The 13,582-nt window shown below is 39.7% G+C and overlaps 3 protein-coding genes across 5 annotated transcripts in view; 2 read left to right on the forward strand and 1 right to left on the reverse strand.

The window, feature by feature from the left end:
• Nucleotides 1–1,354, reverse strand: part of LOC120800059 (serine/threonine-protein kinase 10-like) — a 23,244-nt gene extending 21,890 nt beyond the window's left edge. The window contains exons 1-3 of one of the 2 annotated variants that reach the window (XM_040145842.1): nucleotides 1,158–1,354; nucleotides 951–1,063; nucleotides 4–859 (exon numbers count right to left, since the gene is read on the reverse strand). In XM_040145842.1, the coding sequence (XP_040001776.1) occupies nucleotides 4–153 (150 nt within the window). In that variant the 5' untranslated portion in view covers nucleotides 154–859; nucleotides 951–1,063; nucleotides 1,158–1,354. Of the gene's footprint in view, nucleotides 1–3; nucleotides 885–950; nucleotides 1,064–1,157 lie in introns of those variants that run through there. The other variant, XM_040145843.1, reaches the window with a different exon arrangement.
• stn1 (STN1 subunit of CST complex) lies at nucleotides 799–8,486 on the forward strand. The gene is made up of 10 exons (XM_040145844.1): nucleotides 799–886; nucleotides 1,351–1,485; nucleotides 1,982–2,077; nucleotides 2,459–2,536; nucleotides 3,600–3,773; nucleotides 4,012–4,123; nucleotides 5,456–5,606; nucleotides 7,246–7,368; nucleotides 7,473–7,545; nucleotides 7,974–8,486. Exons 2-10 carry the CDS (start codon nucleotides 1,368–1,370, stop codon nucleotides 8,129–8,131), a joined length of 1,083 nt encoding a protein of 360 aa, XP_040001778.1. The 5' UTR covers nucleotides 799–886; nucleotides 1,351–1,367; the 3' UTR covers nucleotides 8,132–8,486.
• Nucleotides 8,487–11,224: 2,738 nt separating this feature from the next.
• sh3pxd2aa (SH3 and PX domains 2Aa) overlaps nucleotides 11,225–13,582 on the forward strand; it is a 100,165-nt gene continuing 97,807 nt past the window's right edge. For both annotated transcript variants that reach the window (XM_040147486.1, XM_040147487.1), the window contains exon 1: nucleotides 11,225–11,516. In XM_040147486.1, coding sequence (XP_040003420.1) covers nucleotides 11,421–11,516 — 96 coding nt within the window. In that variant the 5' untranslated portion in view covers nucleotides 11,225–11,420. The remainder of the gene's footprint in view (nucleotides 11,517–13,582) is intronic.

Consider the following 13,582-nt stretch of genomic DNA (forward strand, 5'->3'; position numbering starts at 1 on the left):
TACCTTGAACACTTTTCCAAAGGCTCCATCTCCCAGTTCACCAATTATGTCCCATATTTCCTCTGGATTTTCATCTCTGCGGACATGTTCATACTGTTTCTTCTTCTTCTCAGCTCCCAATTTGAATATTTTCCGGAAATTAAAAAATGACATAATGATTTCTGGGTCATTCAGTTATAACGTTCACAAAGGAATTCACTTGAAAACCGCCAAAGTAGTGTCGATTTCCTTGAATAGTTTACTGTAGCATAAATGTTAGGAGCAACATATATGTCCAATTAACTAGTTATAAATATCTGTCTGTTCAACGCAGAATGTAGCTTTCATAATACTTAGGATCAAAACCTAGCTTAGCCTTTGACTGTTTTGGCCAGTCCAGAAAATAGCTCTTTCGGACATCAAGGGTCATTCTCTAGCCCTAAAATAATAATGAAAGGTTAACCCAGACGTGTCCTAGCATCGGAAATCTGCCTAAGCGAGAATTTATGTTAATGCAAAGTAGTACGGGAAGCTAGTCGTTGTTCCGACTCCTGACGACCCACTGGCCCAACAACCCTGTGGGCTCTTTCCTCAACCAAAAGAAAAAACAAGATGATTAAGGCGCTCTTCCAAATTGCTGTATTCCACTGAATATTTCATTAGTTTTTCTTGAGGTTAAAAACGGCTACAGTCGGTCCGAATATTAATATTCACTAAAACGGTAAAAACAGTCATCTTTCCCGTGGTGTGGACGGTTTTACTAATCTAGCGGATTTAATGTTGGTGCTCGTTCACGCTTGCGCGCGGCTATGGTTCTTTCTCTTCGTGCGCCTCGTGTTTGACCGTTGGCGGGGTCATTTCAGTCATCTGCTGCCCTCGTCTGCACGGGAGACAAAACACAACTGATGTGGGGAATGTTTAAAGCATTCAAAACGATACTGCAGCAAATTTTAATGGAGACAAACACTTACACTGCTGTGTACTACTTGTTCTTTTTAGTATTATTGCGTCCGGCCAGCATCGCCTCAACAAACACAATAGTCAGTTTTCTTTGTGTCCTTGAAAATACATCTCCCACAAACCACTGCGAAACATGTACGCGCCGTACAGAGAGTAAAATTACCATTCCAACTTTTTTTAAACATGTAAATATTTATAATGCTATTCTGCAACTCTACCATTTCTTCCACGTTCACATACATATCACAGGGCTACCATAAATGACAAATAAGTTAACACTGCGTCACGTGACAAACTCCTTCACTTCTTCTAAGGACACTCCACCGCAGCTAGCTTACACTCTTGCTAGAGAGTGCTAGCCCAACGGGGAAAAACATAGAGAGGGTAAATGTTCCCCTTTTTTAAATGTAGAAAAGCAGGCGGCTACGATGGATCCAGCGGAAGAGTCCCCCTCCATGCTATGGGGACTGGACCCGATCTTTTCTTCCTTCGCCAGGCTATATGTGAGAGACATCCTGCAGATGACAGAGTCCACACAGGTCCCAGGTACCTGCTTTGTAGAAACTCGAGTTATTTCGTTCACTTGCTGTTTGCTTAGTCTTTACTTTTGAATGGTCACAAGTAACATGACAAGTCTGAATATTTTTAACTCAACGTTAATAATTATATGACTAAACTAACAACTGACTTACCAACTTAACTATTATTAATTAGTGTAAATTCAGTGTTAGCCAGTTAGGTAATTACTTTGTAAACTCATAACGAACTTTATCAGACGTTTCCGTTTCTTTTGTTTGTTTTTATCTGGCTTGTCTATAACTTATATAGCCTGTTTTTGTTTCATTTAATTTACTATTTTAAAACAGTGTCATCACTATGTGTCGTTACAACTTTGAGTGACTAACCTGGCCCTTGAAGATCTTTCAACGTAACATATTTAGTAATTGACTCCTTTTTTTTTACACTCAATGACTGATACTCGAGGTTCACAATGATATCAGCTGATGCGTTTGAGATGACTGTTTTTGTGCTGTGTCCACAGGTATTTACTTCTACAACTCACATCCAGTCTACAAAGTTGATGTACTTGGGACAGTAGTTTACAAGAGAGAAAGAGAAGACTTCTTCTGTTATGGAGGTAATCTGGCCGAGTCCCTGTGTGGAACAAAATGATTGTGCTTGCTGTTATTTCGGAACCACTTGCAGTATAGAATGTGTATTGGTTATGTATTGATGTAAATATCACAGTAAGTACTTTAGCAATGTTCTTAATATGAGTGAGTATTTTGGAGTGTTTTTGGACACACCATGGCAGTGTCAGCAGAACAGTGATAGGTTATGGTAAGGCACCAAGTCTCCATCTGTGACAATGCCCCAGTTTTCGTTTACATTCAAAACTGATACACACACTCTCCTGTTGTGTAAAGGCCTAAAAATAAATTTAAGATACCCTTCAATTTCCATCTCTTACAAGCAAAACAGTCTGTCTGATTTTGAATATCTTTTGTTCTGTTCACAGTGGATGATGGTACTGGTGTTATAAACTGCCTGTGCTGGAAAAATGACCTATTGAAAGAGGAGGAGGATCCTGCTAAATGTGAGTTTGCATGTGTTTAATATTCAGTGTTAGCATGGATGCATGTTAAGCTCTGTGTTGCACATCAAAAGAAGCAGAAGTACATTAAGTTTGCCAAATCACTACACATTGACTTCCAAAAGTGATTTTGATGATTTGTGAACTGATACCAGCTAATATAAGTTCTGTATCGATGCCTGCGGCTAATTTGTCCGAGCACCATGTAGCAGATGATCTTGGGCCATGACTTGGTTTGTATTAGCCTTATGGCATCATCTTAGCTGATGTTGTTATGTAATTAACACACATGCATCATGTTATTATCAACACATTTATTTTTACTACTGTTAAGTTTTTGCCTTAAAGGTGCCTTATGGAGCTTTCTTATAAACAATCGCAGTTACGTTTCACTCAGTGTTTCTCTCCAAAACACACTGTGTATCTGCAATGTTTACATTGGCTACCAAGCTAGCAGTTTTCTGGCGCATTGCTGCGTTTCTTGGGACATTATGGCCTTCAACTGTTGTCATTTGGCTCTTTAAAACTTGTAATCATTTTTGCTTTTATGTAATTGGTTTGGCCTCATTTGAAATCCAATGGTGGTTTTAGTGGGCATATTTTTTATGTATGCCTATTGGTACAATAAGGCATAATTAGTAAAAATATTTTTTCTTGGTACTAAAAATTTAGTTAGTATTAAAATATCTGGGTATTTTTGCTTTGTATGTTAACCAGTTAGTGGTTACTTTGTCTATCTGTTGTTTGGTACTGGGCAGGTAGTGGACAGTGGGTTTATTGGACATTTGTCACTGAAAATGAAGTTGATGAGAGCAGATTTTGTGGGCTACAAAACCAAGACAATGAGCTAAAAGAAGCTAAAAAGCTCCCCCTTTCATGTGACACATTGAGTAGTGCAGCTTTAAAGTGTAGCATCTTCATGGATTTTTTGTCTTTCTGATAATTTAATAGGTTTTGTAAAGAGATATTTAAATATATTCAGAGTTGCTTCTCAAAGTCCTTAGGATATATTTATTAATTTCAACGAACCACACTGTAATATCTAATATTATTTTGTTATATCTAGTTGGGGGAAAGCACAGTGATGCAGCTCATGGAGGCTTCAATCCAGTCGCTGAGCTGAAGAAGCTGAGACAAGCCCAGCAGAACTGCTGCCGCCTGGAGATTGGAGAGCTGCTCAGAGTTAGAGGACCAGTCAAGACGTCGAGGCAGCAGAGAGAAATCATCGCCTCCACCTACTGTGAGTGGAGAGGACTGCCTTCAGACTCCTTGTTTTATCATTAGTTCACATAATCCTCTACTCACACACACCTAGCAAGGTCATTCTTTATCATGGCACTGCAGTTTTGGTTTCTGATGGCCTACATGTCTCTTTCTCATACACACCACACATAGCACATTTTTTATTTGAGAGTACATGCCATCTGTATCCTCTGCCCATTCATCACGTATGTATCTGTGTCTGTGTGTGTTCCCAGATAAAGTGAACGACCCAGTGATGGCGGTCCAGATAGCCTGGATGATGGAGGTTCCTGGGCTCTACAGAAAGTGCTATGACAAACCACTCCAGCTGCAACATAATGCAATGAGGTACAAACATCAATCCCTTAACATACTGCAGATTACAACGCTTTTAGAACCCTAATTGAGACAACCAAAGACAGAGTCCAGTGTTTAACCCAAAATTTTTTCTTACCACTGAAACAGCATTTAGAAGTTATGACACTAAAACTCTTAACTAAAACAAATGAAAAATTGATTCTCTGCAGTTTTCCACTGATTGGTACTCATCTCTACCTACTCAATACTGAAAAAAACGCTGATTTGAAGTGTTGTCTACTAGTGACCTAGTAGACTTAAACACACTACTATTAGTGACCTAGTAGACTATGTACAACAAGAGGTCTAATTTTGTGAATGTAATAAAATTAGTGAGTACCAGAAAATGCATCTTTAGTACCAAAAAATGTATCATAAAAAATGCTTGAATTGCAATATGCAACAAAATAAAATGTTATTTATACTCCAAAGTCACAGCGGTGTGAATACACTTTACAGAAAACATCCATCCATCCATTACTATACCGCTTATTCTTTGAGGGTCGCAGGGGGATTGGAGCCAATCCCAGCTGACATTGGGCAAGAGGCAGGGTACACACTGGAAAGGTCGCCAATCTATCACAGGGCTGACACATAGAGACAAACAACTAGTCATGCTCACTTTCACACCTATGGGCAGTTTAGAGTTGCCAATTGACCTGTTTTTGGACTGTGGGAGGAAACCCACGCAGGCCAAGGGAAAACATTCAAATTCCACACAGAAAGGCCCTGGCAGAACCGGAGTACAAACCCAGAACCTTTTTGCTGTGTATATATGTAAACAATTTAAAGCTGCAATAATCTGTTATTTTTTTCTTACTAATGTTGACATGTTTAATGTATTTGCGAACAGCAGACATGAAACAACTTTAGTATAAATGTTACCTGAAGAATGTATGTCCAATTTTCACTTTCCTTTTAGCTCTGTTTTGGTTTCCACCAACTCCTGTTTGAAATACTCAACTCTTTTGCTACTAAATGCTCCACAATGTTCAACAGCTAGTCACTAACTTTTTTCTGTTGGCTGTTTGGTGCTGAGCAGGGAGTCTACACCCAGTCTTAAAACTTTTTGTTGACAACCGCTGCCTGCTGCAGCTGGAAATGAAGTTGATGAGAGCAAGAAGAGACTGAGACCGAAGGTCTTTAAATGTCCTGAGTAGTGCTGTGGAGCTGGATGATAATAAATAATGAATAATGTTTCAAGTGACTCCTTTACACTAACTCATTGGTCAGTAGTTTAATAAAAAAATGTTTTCAGTAGAGTAGGTTTAAGCATTATTTGCATTAATCATTCTAAGGCCTCATTTTTTATTTGTTTTTCAGTGACTCAGCCATCAGTTCCGTCAGCAAGGCAACAAATATCATCAAGGATTTCTTGATGCAGAAGGTAGTGAGTAGGTTCAGACCCTATGATGTTCAGGACCTCTTACAGCCTCTTGTCTCCTGCCAGCCTGAAACAACATCTGTTGACCAGGTACGCCATAATAATAATATGGGAACCATTTGTTTTGAAGATGTGTGGTCAAGGGATGAAATGAAAATGAAATCATCAGACTGTATTTCAAGTGTCCTTAGGTGAGAATGGTGAAAGGGATAAATATTTTCAGAAATAAATGCAAATGAACCTATTTTGTATAATCAGAATATTTTGATAAAATGTCCAAGGTTACTCAACAAAAGACAGTTTAAAAAAAAAAAAAAAAAAAAAAAACTTGCATAATAGTGAAATAAAATAAAAAAACAAAATGTACCCACATACACAATTACTGGTACCTTTTTTTAATGAATTTAAATTAGTTCCTCAAACAAAATAGGAAACAAAGACTCACCTGTGCTTAGTTTTCAGTGTTCACATGACCTGAATGATGGTGTTACTGCATAAAAAGGAGCTACTTGTTCCCAGTTTCTTTTTCACAATGGCGAAGACAAGAGAGCTGTCTGAGAGCATCAGAAATGTTATTATAAAAAAACATACCCGTTCCAAAGGCTGCAAGGCAATCACCAAAGATCTTGAATCCCCAGTTTCAACAGTTCATAAAGTTATCAAGAGATTTCAAAGTCAAAAAACTGTCAAGATGCTTCTAGGACATGGTGCTGAGAAGAAACTCAATGAGAGAAGTCTGCAAAGGTTGATGCGGATTGTGGAAAAAACACCAAACAAAACATCTAAAGAACTTCATGCTGACCTGGAGCAATCTGGAGTGGTGGTTTCAGCCTGTACCATACGCTGCACACTAAACCAAGTAGGGCTCCATGGGCAAAGGCCAACGATGACACTACTATTGAAAGAAAGACACAAAAAGACAAGACTAATGTTTGCAATAAGCCACAATCTTTCTGGGATAACGTTCTATAGACAGATGAAACCAAAGTAGAGCTCTTTGGGAATGCAGTGCATCAGTTCGTTCATCGGTGATGAAATGAAGCCCATAAGGAAAAGAACACCCTACCTACAGTAAAACATGGTGGAGGTTCTATCATGCTGTGGGGCTGCTTTGTTGCCTCTGGTACTGGAGGCATTGAATGTATCAAAGGAATGATGATCAGGAGATTACCAAGGCATTTTAGAGCCAAATGTGTTACCCAGTGTCAGAAAACTATGTTTGAGGCGAAGGTCTGGGGTCTTACAGCAGGACAACAACCTGAAGCCCACATCCAGCAGCACAAAAGAATGGTTGAAAAGGAGAATATGGACTGTTTTAAACTGGCCAGCAATGAGTCCTGACCTGAATCTCATTGAAAACCTTTGGAGGGAGCTGAAATCTGCCATTGCAAGCAGGACTCATGCAAACTTAAAAAAGCTTGGACAGAGCAATGGAAGAGCAACAGAAACTACCAGCAGACAGGTGCAAGAAACTTCTAGATTGCTACAAGAAATGTTCAGAGGCTGCCATTGTTGCCAAATATTAGTGAAAGGTGCCAATAATTGTGTCTGGGCTACATTTTGTGTTTGTATCATTTCACAATTATGCAAGTTTTTTTTTTTTTTTAATTTGTTCAGTAACCTTGGACATTTTATTAAAATATTCTGGTTATACAGAATTGTTTCATTTGCATTTATTTCTGAAGATATTATAAATTCTGTACTGTTTTACTCCTCTATTGCTGTTTAGGAACCTGTGGCAGGTCCGTCAGCCTGCCAGCAGCTACGCCAGCTTCTGAAGGAAAGCCTAGAAATTTTAGAGGATGAGGGCATCATATACCGCAAGGTCAAGTCTCAGGATGAAGTCTATAATGTAAGAAACGGAGATATCTTGAATGAATTTTTCCCACTTCATTAGGTTATTATTGTGAGGATTATTCACGGATGTGTCTTTCTGATGCTGTTGCTCCTCACTAGGTGACTGCACAAGATAAAGATCTAATCATAGCTGTAAAAGGAATTATCAGGGAAGACTCAAAGAGAGAGAAGTGTAAGTACACTTAATTTTTGCTCTAAATTAAGTATGAAACTTTTGACTGATGTTTAACTACTGTAGTTTAGGGTTGGACTGAGTGACAGCTTCTCTGTGGCACTGTGTTGAGTATAGCAATAATAACTATTCAGTTGAAACAATTAAGAATGAAAGCTTTTTTACCTGCTTGTCAAAGATCAAATTAGCACAACAGTTACTGTATGTTTCTTGCTAATCACCTTGGCAATCAGGGGGTACATTTTCTCTATAGGGCTTATGCCTTTTTGAGATCCTGCTTCCAAAAACTCTTTGCACTGTAACATGTAAATAATAAATCCAGTAAAAATACTAAACAACATAAGGACATGATGAAAAATTTAACATAATAAATACGTCTCCACATACTGTACATGTGTGTTCACAGTTGTTTCCTCCTGTGCCTATAGATGCAGAGAAGGGTTGCCACATTCTGCACATCCTGTCTGCAGTCAGGCAGCGGTACAGTCTCAATGTGAGCAAAGCAGCACTGGAGCTGGTCCTCAAATCCCTGGAGTGCAACAGTGACATCGTCAGCACCACTGACAACCATTACACTGTGTTTTAACACAAGCACAGTGGGGTTGGGAACCCTCTATTACCATGCATACTATTAGTAGCATGGCTTATTGCTCCAAAATGTGAGTGACCAATATGATTGGGTAAATCATGCGATTTGTATTCTTTTGTTCATCATGATCCTTATCCTGGCTACACATTTGTTGTATTTAATATTACTACTGTATGTAAGTGTGCTAACGTGAAATACAAAGTTAAGTATAAATCATTTGATATTTGACATATCTAAGCTTTCAAGACCGCTGTTGAAAATATTTATGATAGTTTGGTAACTTTTTTCTAACCACTTATTAAATTGGCAAAAAATATATATTTTTTTAGACATCAGCCATTGCTTTGCTTGACCACAGTATTATTTATATATGTAAATAAATAAACTGTGCAAAAAAGATGCAGTTCGTGTATGGCCGCATTAACCTGCTAGACAGCCCCAAAGCAAAGATGGGCTGCTGGACCTGCATTGGCAGACATGAGCAATATACATGACATATCACCCTCAACGCTCAATCCGCCCAAACAATCTGATAATTGAACAAGATAAATAGATTACAATACTAATTATTTTTATATTTCACTGTCACCATCATTTAAAAGGGCAGTTATAAGCAAAATGAATGCCAATACACAATATGCACCCACATGTAATTTCCGCACGTGGTTATAATGTTAAAATAAGTTCATATTAGCCAGTATGATTCATGTATAACACAAATATAAGACCTTATTTATGCCATATATGATACACCATATATTTCAGATATATGGTAATAGAGCAAATTTGTCATATTCTGTATGTGTATACGTACATACAGTATGTTACAATTGGACACATACAGTATAGGCTATATACGTACGTACACAACACATACACAGGACCCTGATTTAAGATCACCCTTCCAAATAGCTTATTGCTTTTGATTGTACAGCTTTTCGATACTAGAATACTATGTGACCCCAGATTTGCTGTGTAGTGCTTTAGTTAAACACTTTGATTTGGGAAAATGCAACATATAAGCACAAAACTGAAATAATAATATAATAATGATGGTCTTACAGGTAGGGTTTGATAAAGGGAACCTTTTCAATATAGGGCCTCAATATCAGGTAATAAAGGACAACCCACCTTAAGGCCATTATTGTGGACCATTTGGGGCAAAAAGTGAGCCATGGGCCCATATTAAGCCCCCTGTGTAAGTTGAGCAAATGCAAATCTATTTAAGAATATGCATCATGTAAGAATACTATCTACTGCCACATTAAAAGTATTGGAATTTTACACAGGGATCCTCTAAAAGACAGGACCTCGAGACTAAAGGGCACTCCTGCAGTACTGTGGGGATTTCCAAGAGACACATTTAGAAAAAGAGTGGTACAGCAAAATTGATACAGCAAAGGCTAACATATTCTGATTTACCTAGTCATTTCATATTTACCATAATGCAAGTTGACCCCAATCTTGTAAATAATTAAGCCTCTCAATTTCCATGCCTTGGTAGTCTCCAAGCCCACGCTGAGGTAACCCTGATGACATCATCAGGTAGTGGCACTTCACATGGTGAGTAAACTAAACTTCATGTGTAAAATGGGTGGAGTGTCCATTCAGGTACAAAGCATGATTTCCCTGGAAGCCCTTTCCATTATATTTGATCTTAATCAGTTAATGAAATAGCCACAAATGAATTGACACTGAACCCAGGGCTCTAGGGGCCATTGTGGCAGTTGCCAACTTTGACCAGCTGGCAATCCAGCGTTGCAAGTTAAAATACATATATTCAATCACATTAAAACAAAGCAGTTGACACACAGTAAGCCGGGAACATTCAGGGCCCTTGGAGTCCTGGGGCCCGGGGACAGTTGCTCAGATGGGATTCCAGTCTGGGGTTTGTGGGTATTGTAAAGCCATTAAAATCAAAGTAGGTTTTCATTGGTGAATTACAGGTTGACAATGAGGCTTATTTTGGGAGTTTTTCCTTATCAGATTCGAGGGTCTAAGGACAGAAGGTGTCCTACGGCTGTACAGATTGTTAAGCCCCTTGAGGCAACTTTGTGATATCGGGTTATATAAATAAAAATGGACTTGAGCTGGTCATAGTGATGCTCTGAAAAATCTTTTGTAAACGATCTACTTTATGCCCTGGGTATTTCATTTTATGAACTAAATCAAAAAAGCACGAAAGGCAATAGTCTAGTCTATAATTGGGCTTCTTTACCATTTTGCTTATGTTGCACTGTGCACAGGGGGGCAGTATTTGGTCGTTAATTGGCTCTTTCATGTAGTGCAGGCTGCTGCTGATTGGTCGCCTGTGAAACATATGTATCCATAGTTCCAGTTGCTCGTGTCTCCGGCCAGAAAACCGCTCATGACTCAGAGGCTGGAGAGCGCTAACCGATTACGGCTTCATTACCATACTGCCTTCCGTTGTACAGAACGGGAAGAAGAACAGTTGAACGTCTAACCCTACGTTGAGTATCGAAATATCGCACGTCTTATCCTGCCAGATATTTGAATCATATTATTGCACATCCTCCTAAGCGGGGAGGAAAAGTTACGGGGCCCCGGAGAGAGACGGATGACGGAGCGAATAGATTAACCGAGTAAAGACTGTACTGTCTGTCGGTGCGTTACAAACACAGCTTCATAGTTATGTCACACAACAACACGGTTCTTGTCCAGGAAGGCAAAGCCAATTTTTTTTTTTTTTTTCTTGAGTGCTTTATTCCAAGTAGCTCTGGGGACGTGTGCGAAGCCCATCCCACCCCGTTCCCTAAATTCACTGCGCCTGCTGTAACACAGGAGCCGTTTGGCGCTGGATTTGCCGGCTCCGTTGCGTTCAGCCATCATCTGTAACCTCCAGGTATGCACATGTCCCCTCTGTAGGCATCGCGGCAGACACAAAGGAACTCGCCTCACTTTTTTTTTTTTTTTTTCCCCTGTTTATAAGGTGACCGCCTTCAACAGCGCTCCGTCCGCCGCTGGCCAGCCTGTGTGGCTGTAGGCAACGGAGAAATCGCCCCGTGCTATTCGGCGGTGTGTATTTCACCGAGAGCGATCAGCACGGGCTTAAGTGGACTATCGATAAGTTTCTAATCAGATTGATGGTCGTCAGCGTCAACCTGGGAGGGTTGGGGAGTCTGAGCTGCCAGATTGGCCGCGAGCAAGCTGATCTCTTAATGGACCGTTGAATTGTTAAATGACACAACGATGGATGTTGTGATTTCTCTCCCGTGATACAAGATAGCTGATCTGGAGCCGCAGCAGCTGCCTGCCTGTCGCTTTTATGCATAGCCTTTGCAGGGTCAAGATGCAGTTTCGGACTGTGCTGGACGTGAAAGTCGTGGACGTGGAGAAGAGGCGCAATCCGTCTAAACACTACGTGAGTTGCCTGCCTGCCTGCCTCGTCTTCCGTGTCACCTTATTCCCACCTTGTCCCATGTCAGCGGTGTGTCTCTCTGGCCTGTTCACAGTCACAGCGTGACACCTAAACGCTGCATTCAGACCATTACTAAGCTAAGCTCAGTGTCCTGGCTAGATTTCGGTTCAGCAAGATACCTGGTTATAGATAATAAACAATTCCAATCCTTTACTAGCTAACCCCCCATAGTATCTCAACAGACATAATCAATCATCATCGGTGAGTTATCATAACTGTGTGTTGTCAAATAACCAGCCTGGGCGCCATCAGCAGTGTAACCTGGTAATACAGGTTTTTGTCTTGAACATGTCGAGATTATTAAGACTTCCTGACCTGTTAGTGGTTCTTCAGATATTGATAAACCAACCTTGTTTGAAGTCAGTGCCTTGCTGCTTCCATGTGTTGTTGTGGTAAAGTGATCATATAATTGAGAACTTCATCATATTCTCACCGAATGATCAAGTTTATGCAATGCAAGCTAACCTGAGTTTTTCCATTGAATTGTAAGGTGGTAGCAAATCTCCCAGACACTCATTTTAGCCTCACAACAATTCTTCAGAGCAGAGCATTGAATTTATTTAGAAACAAAATTACAGCATATCCTAAACTTGCAATTTTCACAACCTCAAATAAAAGAATATACAGTTAATCATGACATAAGGTCTATCTTAGTCTACTGATAAGTTGTCAGACATTCTCAGTGTCAGCACTACCTGTCCACACTTCAAAACTTGAACTGTGAAATCTATCTATCTATGTATGTACATGTGTATGTAGCAATGAATGAATGAATGAATCTCACTACAAGGTCTATTTAGTGGCTTTTCTGGACTTTTTGATCATATCCCATAATCTTCATCAGCAGGTGGACCTTTCCTGGTTTTTATGGACTTTTAGATGTTCAAAATATTGTTTCGGAGCACTTGAAGGACCTCTCATCCATGGTGGCTTAGACGTTGAGATTCAAAGTCCATCCCTGTCTTTGGCATTAGCTGGCAAAATAATCATAGCACAGGATCCATTTAGTAACTGTTCTGGAGCTTTGAAAGGTTTCAAACTTTACCTATGGGCCTTTTTTGATATTAAAGTTGTGTCATTGATCATTTCATACGAATGGAGGGCACTATTTTCTACATTTCGGTTAAAAAAAAAACCTCACAACAGGCCTCAGTGATTATTATTACCTTCCTGATCATTGCCTCATGTCTCCTTATTCATCAATGGGGCTTGGCACTTCATGGCTCCAGTTCAGATCCTATTTTGAGCTCATAAACAAGTCATAATAAATGACCACCACGAAAAGAACATGATCTTGCTCATATGCAATTACAGTCCTTCAGATCCTTGGGCCTAATGATCTGTAGACACAATTAGCACATTTCTTCTCCTTTGAAAGGAGGAATTCACAGGGGTTGTGCCTCTTTATCAGATATATAGTACCTGCTTTACAAGACATTGACAATATTTTATGAATTTTAGACATTTTTCTTGTCCAGAGCAAAACTGGGCATTTGATGTAGTACATCACATCATCCAAAACACTAATCTGACATGGCACTGTACTGTACATGAGTGCATATATATTTTAACTCTAGGTGGCCCAAGTGAAACTGATCCCTAAACTCTGACACTGTTGAGGCATCACTGTACAGGGCACTGAGGCAAAAATGAGTTATGCTCCCCTATTGAAAACCCTAACCCTCTGTTCCTGCCACTCTGTGTGCATTGTGCCTTCAAGAACTCATCAAGTACAGTGCACACAGCAGACTCCACATGGCAGCTTAATTATAGCTTGCCTGGAGCTCTTGAAACCAACCAGTACTCCCATACTTGAGTACTACCTGCCCCCGGGTTTGCAGTGTGCCAGTTAATTTGTGTTTTTTTGATTAAACACAGACTCATTTATGACCCATGCGAAAATGAAATAATAATATTCTTAAAACTAGATGTTGATATGGCTTCAAGATTAGGCAATGATGCAAAACATATGCCGTAAGACTATGCTTTAGTGGCGCACATTCCCAAAC

Source organism: Xiphias gladius, chromosome 15 (assembly GCF_016859285.1).
Source record: "Xiphias gladius isolate SHS-SW01 ecotype Sanya breed wild chromosome 15, ASM1685928v1, whole genome shotgun sequence".
Lineage (NCBI taxonomy): Eukaryota > Metazoa > Chordata > Actinopteri > Istiophoriformes > Xiphiidae > Xiphias > Xiphias gladius.